Genomic DNA, 11,587 nt, shown 5'->3' on the forward strand with positions numbered 1-11,587 from the left:
GTAGCAGTATTTGCCTGTAGGAGCCTCACAACAGCCTCACTGATGATCGAGGATGTAAATAAAACCTAGGGTAGAGAGTGTGTGTGAATGTGGTGTGGACTCTGTGCAGGAGGGTCATTGTGTCTCCAGAGATGCTGTAGAAGGCCAGAGTTCCTGCCCTGTGATCCACATACACTCCTATTCTGGAGCTGGCCACTAGAGGGAGTTCAGTCTCTTTACTATTGTGGTAGAAAGAGGAGCTGGAGCTGCGGAGGTCCAGCCTCCAGGACTGATCATTATATCCAAACAGACACTCACAACCATTTCCTTTCCTGCTGATGCTTTTATATGACACTGCTATCAGAACCTCTCCACTCCTCTCAACCTCCCAGTAGCAGCGTGCAGACACACCCTCTCTACACAGCACCTGCTCATAATAATCAAATCTGTCTGGATGATCAGGATATGACTGGTCCTCATCTCTCCACTCCACCCTCCTGTTCCCCTCAGACAGATGGAGGTGTGTGTGTGCTGTGTTTGGATCCAGAGTGAAGTGACAGGAATCTGATGGAGGAGACAGGACAGAAACAGGTTTTCACTTCTGTTAGCTGTGTGTGTGTGTGTGTGTGTGTGTGTGTGTGTGTGTGTGTGTGTGTGTGTGTGTGTGTGTGTGTGTGTGTGTGTGTGTGTGTGTGTGTGTGTGTGTGTGTGTGTGTGTGTGTGTGTGTGTGTTTGTGTGTGTGTGTGTGTGTGTGTCCAACTCACACTGTAAGAAGTCCTCTCTGGTCACTGGTTCAGCAATAAGAGCCTGGCCATCAGACACTGAGACAGAAAACATCACATACAAAATAAGAGCACGAACACCATAATATTTAGTCAGAGTTCTTCATCCTTGGAAATGTACGCTCCCATAACGTTTACCTGATGTTTGTGATTTGCACATGACAACCTCATGTCGTCAGCATAAACATTTCAATGTTATTGTTTTGAAAGTTGTAATTGCTATGAAGAGCCAGAGTACCTTTACTGAATACCGTCAATGACGCCTACAGATGAGGGAGAGAGATTTAGCGACAGATTTAGTGACAGAGAGCGAAGGAGTGGCTTTCCCCACAGACACACGCTGTGTTTTGCAGGTGCCTGTTGCCTGTTCAATTCAAATGGTAAGTTTTTTATTTAATGTATGTAGGCTATCCTAATTTCAGTTTCTAATGTCTCAGTTTCATTTCCATCTTAAATAGTAAAATAATTGTATGCGATCATTTGCAAATGTGTGTGTGTGTGTGTGTGTGTGTGTGTGTGTGTGTGTGTGTGTGTGTGTGTGTGTGTGTGTGTGTGTGTGTGTGTGTGTGTGTGTGTGTGTGTGTGTGTGTGTGTGTGTGTGTGTGTGTGTGTGTGTGTGTGTGTTGAATACTCACACTGTATGCTCTGGATGATCTGGACATGTGTGGTGGCTTCAAAATAAAAAGAATAAAACGTTAGACATAACTTAAGACATTTCTCACTTTAAAAAGCTAACTGAAGATGTCTGTTGAAGATGTCTGCATTCTGTTAGCCAAACCTGCTGCAGATATCTTGACTATTTCCTGCTTGAAGACTGAATCTAATTTCTCCTCCAGCTGCATCTTCAGTGCAGACACAGATTTCTTCAGGGGCTCCAAGGAGAAGCTTTGGCTGAAGGTCACGCTGGTTGAAGTTGTGCTGTAAGGTCTCCCAGTGATGGACACAATGTTCTGCACAGAGAAACACACACACACACACACACACACACACACACACACACACACACACACACACACACACACACACACACACACACACACACACACACACACACACACACACACACACACACACTAGTGTGAGGTAGAGCTACTGACATGAGCCCTTGATCAGCATTACATAGACAGGGCTATAGTATCACCACTGTGTTTAGTCACGGTTTGAATGCCCTAAATGTTGGAGTCTAACATGTTGTCTACCTTAAGGAAATGGACGGGATCCTGTGTCAGTGAAAGTTGCTTCATCTCAGCATCTGTCTTCTTCAGCTCAGCAATCTCCTGCTTCAGTCGTTTCAGGAGTCCTTCAGCTCGACTCACCTCAGCCTTCTCCTGAGCTCTGATCAGCTCTGTCACCTCAGAGCGCCTTCTCTCAATGGAGCGGATCATCTCAGTAAACATCCTCTCACTCTCCTTCACTGCTGTCTGTGTACCAGACTGATAGAACACACACACACGCACGCACACACACACACACACACACACACACACACACACACACACACACACACACACACACACACACACACACACACACACACACACACACACACACACACACAGGTCAAGAGCCGATGAAAGTGACAATGAAACTTAGGCCTTGGATATGCTCGAAGTAGTAGACGTGACGTGAATGTACAGATGGTGTAACTTCAATCTGCTCACAACATTACCGTACCGTGGCAGCGTACCGTGATCATTACACCCTGTGGCCATTCGGAATGCGGGGGGCAGTATAGCACCGCTTTTGCAGAGCAGCGTCTGCCTGTGTTTGTGCGTCTGTTTGTGCTTCCGTGCTTGTTCATCCCCTAGTTTTAGTAGTAGTAGAAATACAGTCAGCAAATTGCATGTTTTATTTAGCATTGGGCATTTGATAATAACACAAGTGTGAGCCCTAAACAAGACCACCATGTGAATTTAAACTCGACTTTTTTTCTGTCTTGCATTCACCGTCTCCCAATCCGTCCCTAACTTATTTCGGCACTATTCAAGTCAGGAACGGGTATCCTCAGGATACAGAGTTTGCATACCTACAATTTGAACCGGTAAAGACAATTAAAACCGAGTCAATCAGACAGGAACACCATTGTAAGTGTGTCCCGTAACGCCAGCATGAGAGAAATCGAATTTTAAATTTGGCGACTATTCTGTTGCACGTAACATTGGGCATTTGATAATAACACAAGCGTGAGCCCTAAACAAGACCACCATGTGAATTTAAACTCGACTTTTTTTTCTGTCTTGCATTCACCGTCTCTCAATCCGTCCCTAACTTATTTCGGCACTATTCAAGTCAGGAACGGGTATCCTCAGGATACAGAGTTTGCATACCTACAATTTGAACCGGTAAAGACAATTAAAACCGAGTCAATCAGACAGGAACACCATTGTAAGTGTGTCCCGTAACGCCAGCATGAGAGAGATCGAATTTTAAATTTGGCCACGACATTCTGTCTTCAAAACTGGCATCGGCCGCTTCCAATTTAGGACCACCATTATTCAACCGTTTCCACAACCTCACTGATCACAGTTGCTTCATCTCTAACGCCAGGGCTAAGAATAACGAAAATAGCAAAACAGAGTAGGCTAATAAACCGTAATGGAGAGACTGAGGAGACATGAAATCAAGCGGCGGAGTTCGGACCATTTTGAGTGGACCGATGTCGCTTGCTTTGTGTATCAAGCAAGCCTGTCTTATTTGTGCAATGAGCACAAAAACACAAATTGAACCACTCGTATAGAACCTATATGTGTGTGAGTCAAACAGACATGAACAACATTGTAGCCTAATGAAGTAGTGCCCCGTCACGTCAGCATGAGAGAGGTGATTTTACATTTGGCGACGACATTCTGTCTTTAAAACTGGCGCATTGGCCGCTTCCCCTATTGCAGGCTATTACCTGATCTACACTGTCGCTACCACAAAAAAACAAGGTAGCACAACTTAATACTATTACTAGCCTATATATCTAGTAAATAGTAGGTTGAAGACGGGGTATTATTGGTGCACTGCTTTTTTTGCGAAGCAGAGTAATCTGCTTCAGTGTAGCTCATTGTACGTTGATCCCTCCCTCAGTTTTAGTAGGCTACAAGTGGAAAGAGTCAGCCAATTGCGCGTTGCACGTAACATTGGGCATTTGATAATAACACAAGCGTGATCCCTAAACAAGACCGCCAGTCGACGGTGTTTTGTTTTTATTATTCTGTCCTGCATTCACCGTCTCAATTCCGCCCCTAACTTATAGCCTAGGCCTAAGTGATGACTGTTAATTATTTCTGCACTAGCCTATTCAAGTCAGGAACATATATCCTCAGGATACGGACTAATAGGTTGAAGACAGGTTTTTTTTTTTTATTGGTGCTTGTGAACATTTCATCCTTTCAATGCGCTGTTGTGCGCGATCGACGGGATTCCGGTTAACTGGGGATGTGATGGACTGCACACGTGACAAGACATCTGTTACACCAGGTGTGGCTAATCATCTGTGATTAGGACTGCAAATTCAGTTGCTTCGGTGGAGATTCGAACCAACAATATGACTGGGGAACTATGACTCCTTCTTCGGAGGCTGGATAACCTGTCACGCCACGACATGTCACAAAAGGCTGTGCAGTGAGTCCCGTGCACTGCACTGCACTGCTCCCCCCCCCCGACAGACAAACATTCATGTTCTGAAAAGTTCAACACGTTCTGAAAATTTTAGCCGCTTTGCATTAAGTTTTCGAGCAGACACTTGTCCACGGTGACGCAACATCGAAAGAGAAAAGCAGAGACTGTTCACAAATAACTGAATAAAGATTTCATTTTTTTTAAAAACACAGCATTTGTATGAAAATGTGCTGGGTGACCACACTACCTAGGCCTATCCAGATGCACGTATAGCAACATAAATGTAAATGATATGATTATTAGTGATCCTGCTTCTGTGGCTGATGCATTTAACCAGCACTTTTCCTCTGTAAGCAAATTATGTCCATCTAATTTAGTTCATTCTAATCCTGTAAATGCATCGGTAGCCAATACTTCTTTCACACTAACTACAATAACTCCTATGGAAGTACAGCAGGCTATTTCTGATACTAAATCTGGTGGTGTTGGTCCTGATGGTCTTGAAATGAAGTTTATTAAGATTGCCTCCCACATCCTGACATTTCCACTATGTTATTTATTTAATTTATCCATATCTACGTCTGAAGTTCCAGCCATGTGGAAGAATGCTAGAGTAACACCTATACATAAAAGTGGTGATCCACTTGACCCCAATAACTATAGACCAATTTCAATTATTAGTACTGTGGCAAAAATATTCGAAAAAGTTATTTTTAAACGATTATTTAAATATGTCAATGACTTTTCTGTTCTTTCTAATATGCAATCAGGTTTCAGACCTAACTACTCTACCACTACTGCCCTCACCAAGTTTGTCAATGATGTTGCATCATCTTTAGACAATAACATGCCTACTGGAGCAATATTTATAGATCTTACCAAGGCTTTTGATTTAGTCAATCACTATCTACTCCTTGATAAATTGCATAGTATTGGTCTGTGTAAGCAGTCACTTTTTTGGTTTAATTCATATCTTCACTTTAGACGTCAGTCTGTGGCTTTCAATGGCTGTTTTTCTCAGTACACAGTCATGGAAAATGGTGTTCCGCAAGGTTCATGTTTAGGCCCTCTTTTGTTCTCTATATTCATTAATGACCTTCCAAATGTATGCTCCAACTGCGATATCTTGCTGTATGCTGATGATACAGTTATTTATTCTGCTAAACATGATTTTAATTTGATTGAGTCCTCATTGCAATCAGACTTTGACGACATTCAAAAGTGGTTCAATGCAAATGGGCTAATACTTAATAAAACTAAGTCTTACAGTATGCTTTTTGACAATAGGTCAACCCGTTATAAGCAAGATCATACTCTGTCAATAAGGTTTGCAGATGATACACTTATGGAGAATGTGGAAGAATTTAAATATCTGGGCCTACTGCTTGACTCAAATCTCTCCTTCAAGTCACATATTGACTCTGTTGTCAAGAAAATTAACTTCAATCTAAGACTCTTATATCGCTCTATAAATTGTTTCACTCCACAGATCAGATTACGAATTGTAACACAGCTCTTATTTCCCATTCTTGATTATGCTGACATTGTGTATATGAATACAACGGAATCAAACCTCAAATCTTTAAATGTTGCTTTCAACAGCCTCTGTCGATTTGTATTGAGATGTCCATACCTTACCCACCATTGTGACATGTATCAGCAACTGAATCTCCTATCACCCAAGACCAGAAGGCAACTACACTGGCTTCAGTTTATCTATAAATGCTATTTCTTTAATTACCCATCTTATTTACAAAACTATTTAAATCCATATAGGTCCACTCATGGACTTAGACATCTTGATCATTTGTTTTTTTCTGTGCCACGCATATCTAAAGAAATAGGAAGGCGTGCCTTCAAATTTAAAGCCCCTTCTGACTGGAATAGATTACCCAGCTCATTGAGATCTATTTCATATTTTCCTCTCTTTAAATCATCCTTGCTAAGTTTTCTGCATTCATATGACCAGTGCACTTGCTTTCTTGGTCGTTGACTCAAAGCAACAACAACAAAAAAGTCTATACGCCTGCTTTAGTACCTGGGTTCAACTGTGGTTTTCTCCTGAGTCCTTTATTTGTCTTTTATTTATAATTTCTTTTTAGTGTTATACAAATGTAATTTTTTGTGTTTTACTTGCTGATTTTTTCCCATAAATCTATTTGAGGTAGAGACGTTGGACTGCTTAGCCTGTAGTGATGAAGAGCTCTGATGTGGATGTGTGACTGTGTGTAATGTATGTTTTTGATGTTTATAGGGACCCCCTCGAAAAAGAGATGGAACATCTCAAGGGGCTATCCCTTAATAAAAGAATTGAATTGAATTGAGAGAGAAAGAGAGAGAGAGACGGAGAGAGAGAGCGATTAGCGGCGTATCTGTGTGTGTGTGTGTGTGTGTGTGTGTGTGTGTGTGTCGGGGAACATTTGAAGTGAAAAAACAACCATCCCCCACTTCAGCATCAGATGTTGGTGGTCTACAAGTCAGTCCTTGTTTACCCGACTATCTTGTAGCTAAGTATTCATGAAGTTCATAAAGCCATAGCCTAATATCGTTATAGGCCTATATAGGCTAAGATATCAAAAATCCCTCCGCATTTCTGCATTGCCTGAGTTCATAGGCTAAAACAACTTTATTTAGGCCTGACTTATTTAGCTTACTTTATTAGCCTTATTTATTATCGTATTTAGGCTTTAACGTAGGCCTATTTTACAAAATATCGAAAGAAAGAAAAGAAAAGACAGACACGTTGGGGCTTACTGATCGTAGCCTATTACAGCAAATCGAACATGCGCTTTATGAACACACTAGCCTGAGGGCAAACATCTTGTTGGCACGATTGAGATAACCAGGCCATGCCAGGAATTCAACTACCTGGGCACACACTAAAATAGGCCTACTGACAGGCTACAATTGCTTGGATCTTCGGAGCGCAGTGGGTTTCATGGGTCCGGGGGGATGGGTGGTGATGGCACGCTTGATGTATTTTTTCCCCACCCCTGCACGCACGCGGACACACAGGGTCGGGACATTCACCACCACAATACCATAAGCAAATGACTGAGTGCGGCTAAATATGCCTGTTGCATAGCGTAGCCTAATTATTCACACATCACGTCAAGTCACAAATTAGTAGTCTCTTGCAGTTGACCTATGCCAAATTAACGTCCTCCCTGTAAGGCTGCACTAATTCAAACAGAGAAGTCGGCTTAGCCTATAGCCAAAGTCTATAAAATGTAGCCTATTTTTTGTAATTTCCAATTATCTAGGCTATGTTTACGATAACGATTTGTTGCGCTACGACGGGTGCACAAGTTGGATCATAGTCATCTCAAGTGCTCCCATTAAAAAACGGCTGGGGTGTTACACCGGGAAGACCACCGTCTTCTCTTAGCTGCCTAAATTGTAACAGTTTAAATGCCTCATCTCCAAGCAGCACAATCGAAACTATTGGCTATCTAGCTTGTGAGTTTGGCTGGTATCCAACAAGACGAGTCAATTGGCATTAGGTCTTGCGAAGAGTGGAAAGAGTTACGTTACAGGCTACGTCGCGTGTGTGTGTGGGCGAGAGAGGGAGAGAGAGAGCGAGAGAAAGAGGCGCTTCCCCGCAGAAAGGGCATAGCGATGTCTCCAAATATTAGACAAATGCAGCTTATTTTAGTTAAGTAGACATCAGGGGAGTATTTTGCTTAAAAGCAACGCCGACCTGATTGGTATTGCTCTAGCAGTGCGTGTCATTTACATCTTGCCAGCCTATGTTCTTAAATAAATCTCTAACTTATAGCGATTCCAAACTTGTCCCCCACCCATCGCACAACGTGAAAGTTGAAATGTGTGTAGCCTATGCTTAAATACTGCCTAAACTGTAACAGTTTAAATGCGTCCTCTCCAAACAGCACAATCGAAACTATTGGCTGTCTAGCTTGCGAGTTTGGCTGGTATCCAAAAAGACGAGTCAATTGGCATTAAGGTCTTGCGAAGAGAGCAAAGAGTTACGTCGTGTGTGTGTGTGGGCGAGAGAGGGAGAGAGAGAGAGAGAGAGAGAGGCGCTTCCCCGCAGAAAGAGCAAGGCCCAAGTATAGCGAGCGCTCCCAAGTGCCACCTGGCGGTTGTTTGGGTACACTGCAGCTAGGCCCGGTACGTACCGAGGTAGATGACGTGGCATTACCTCGGCAAAGGGTGTGCATTGTAGGGGGACCATCTGTAAACGTGTTGTGTAGAGAATTGTACCTGTTTGAACAGGTTGAAATTTGTAGTTCATGTTTTTACTTTTACTTTATTTGACATTTTTGTGACCTTTACATCCTCATTATTCTACCAAAATTGATCAATTAAAATAAATTATGCTTGGTTTCTAAAAACATAATGTATTTAAGTGTGTTGTGAGACTATTTTCAAACTTTAAACTTTCCTACTAAAACAAATCATAGGAACACAAAAATCTTTCACCCAGAAGTTTGCATACTGTGCAATATTGACACAGCTGCGAGTACTTTTCAGAACTTCGTGCATAATTTAAGACACACAGTTATCCTATACTGGGCCTTAACCCTAGCAAGCAATGTGTGATAGTGAGAGGGGTAATTGGTAACATTAGAGACTTTGGCATGCGGGTTCCATATGTGCACAGAAGATGTCAAGGTCAATCTCTTTAGAGCTTACTGCACTCCATTTTATACAGCTCACGTATGGTGTAATTACCATACAGACCATCTGAGGCAGCTGCAGGTTGCATATAATGATGCCTTTAGGAGTCTCCTCAAGCTCCCAAGATGGACAAGCATTAGCACTTTATTTGTAAATAGTAATATCCCCACTTTTCATGCACTGCTGAGGAATTGTATGTATAGATTTATGGGTAGACTTGCTGGGCCAAACAATGGTATAATATCTGCACTTTCTGATACCAGGCAGAGTGATACAAGATATTTCTCTGAAATGTACATCCTGATGACCTGGAGTTTGTGATGTACCTGTTCGTTTTGAATGTGCTTTGTAGGTTTTTGATGCATCATTCTGATATGAGTCTGTTACAAAGTTCAATTTACTGTAGCAAACACAGCTCACCACAACTACCATTTCACTGCATAATCAGAAACCTGCTGCAGATTGTCTTCTCCTCTGGTCAGTTCTCACCTTGAGAGTCTCCACAGCCTTCCTCAGCTCCTGCAGCTCCTTCTCCTTCAACTGGATTATCTGCTGGCATCTCGTCTGGTTCTTCCCCAACCCCTCCTGGACCATCAGGAAACAAAGCGGCAAACAGATATGATGAGAAACACTTCACTTGGAACATCCAGTTGTACATGCAAGTGTAGTATTGATTTATGTTTTTGACCGATATTAGCATTGCAATTTAATATCTTTGTAACAGAATGTGAATATGCTGCTAGTAGTTTTGTAATCTGGTCCTGTTTGAGATGTCCTACTACGGGGTCAGATAGCGTGACTGAGATGATTAAACTGCATATTCCCCACACAGATAAGCGGTCCTGCCGTTACAATTGCTCTGAAAAGGACAAGGATGATGCCTGAGATGGCAGAATTCAGAAGGTAGGCCAACTGAAATTATTTTGGAAACAATTTACAATTTACATATTGAAAAACTATATCACATTGTTATAATAGACATTAAATATGACTCAAGCTGGCTCTGAACCTGTAAAACCTGTAAAGGCCTATAGCAGGTCACAGGCTACTAGGTGACCTGTCAATGACTCAGTATGCTGTAGGACACTAAACTTAGTAAAGCTGAGCATAGGAAAACAAAATATATCCATGAAATATAATAATGACTGTAAGGCCACATATTACCTTTTTCTGACTCCACTCTGCTGTAGCTGTGACCGTGTCGTGGCCTTTATGATCGTCCATCGTACACAGATAGCAGATACAACTCTGGTCGGTGCGACAGAATATTTCAAAAGCCTTCTTATGACGGGGGCAGATCCTCTCCTGTAGCTGGCCCGTGGCATCGACCATGGTGTGATTTCTACCAGGATTAAGTTCATCATGAACTTTCAAATGAGTGTCACAGTACGATACCAAACACTCCAGACAGGACTTGACAGCTTTGAGTTTTCTCTCGGTAGGCCTACAGACGTCACATGCCACATCTCCAGGTCCAGCAGCACATTCAACAGCAGCTGCAGTTTGTATTCTGCTCTTCCTCATTTGATCCACAAGCTCAGCAATAATAATATTCTTCTTTAAGTCGGGTCTTGGTGTGAAAGTCTGTCTGCATTTGGGGCAGCTGTAAACGCCCCTGCCATCTCCCTTATCCCAGCAGTCTTCAATACAGCGCAAACAGTAACTGTGTCCACAGGTAAGAGTCACAGGATCCTTCAGAAGATCCAAGCAAATAGGACACTCGAATATGTCCTTGTTACCTGCCACGGCTTCTGCCATTTTCTTCAGTAATCGGCGATAGCTGGTTTAATTCCTTCCAACACAAGTTCTGCGGGCAACACCTTTAACTTTCAAGTGTTGTTTTCACCTGCGCTCATGACTTCCTGGAAGGAGTGGTGTGTTCTATTCATGGAGTACTGCTGCCCCCTACTGGTCAGGTATAGTAGTGGAAGTTGGCAGCGTGTGTTCTGGAATTATATAATATAGGTGCTGCTGGCCTGCTCGTTTTCACCCTCTCTTCCCCTCTCCTCTCTCCCCTTTTTTCATCCTTTATTTCTCATTGAGACTAGAGTCTCTTCTGCCAGGGGGTCCTGGTCAAAATGGCAGCTCACATATAGTTAGATACAGACAGACACATAGACAAACTGCATAATAATATAAACTTACAAAAAACACATTAAGAAAAACAAGTGTATATAAAACATAGTATGAGGTAAATAGGCCATGTGGTGCATGGTCAGAAACAATGACACTCCTCTGTGTGTGTACTGTATTAATTTCCCTCTTATAAGTCATGACACTCCTCTGTGTGTATTGTATTAATTGTCATCTTATAAGTCATGACACTCCTCTGTGTGTAGTATTAATTTCCCTCTTAGAAGTCTCCAACGAGGGTGGCAGAGAGTTCATACACAAGGTCTTCTGCAACTCATTCCGTAGGTATGGAACATAACAAGAAAAACCTGTTTTCCCTAAGTCAGCGCGAGGAGTGCAAGACTGAAGTAACAACTTACGCACAATACTTTTAGTCTTTTTAGTTTGACTGTACAGCACTTTGGTCAGTTCTTGCTGTTTAAATTTGCTACTGTATATGTAGTAA

At 42.3% G+C, this 11,587-nt stretch overlaps 1 protein-coding gene across 1 annotated transcript; it reads right to left on the reverse strand.

Annotated features, from left to right (window-relative positions):
- Positions 1-10,858, reverse strand: LOC134443467 (tripartite motif-containing protein 16-like). Its single transcript, XM_063193243.1, has 7 exons — positions 10,174-10,858; positions 9,499-9,594; positions 1,962-2,195; positions 1,665-1,680; positions 1,398-1,433; positions 745-801; positions 1-543 (listed from the first exon to the last, which is right to left on the reverse strand). The coding sequence occupies exons 1-7, from the start codon at positions 10,765-10,767 to the stop codon at positions 26-28; spliced, it is 1,551 nt and encodes a 516-aa protein (XP_063049313.1). The 5' UTR covers positions 10,768-10,858; the 3' UTR covers positions 1-25.
- Positions 10,859-11,587: the final 729 nt, after the last annotated feature.

The sequence above is a fragment of the Engraulis encrasicolus genome, unplaced genomic scaffold (assembly GCF_034702125.1).
Source record: "Engraulis encrasicolus isolate BLACKSEA-1 unplaced genomic scaffold, IST_EnEncr_1.0 scaffold_32_np1212, whole genome shotgun sequence".
Lineage (NCBI taxonomy): Eukaryota > Metazoa > Chordata > Actinopteri > Clupeiformes > Engraulidae > Engraulis > Engraulis encrasicolus.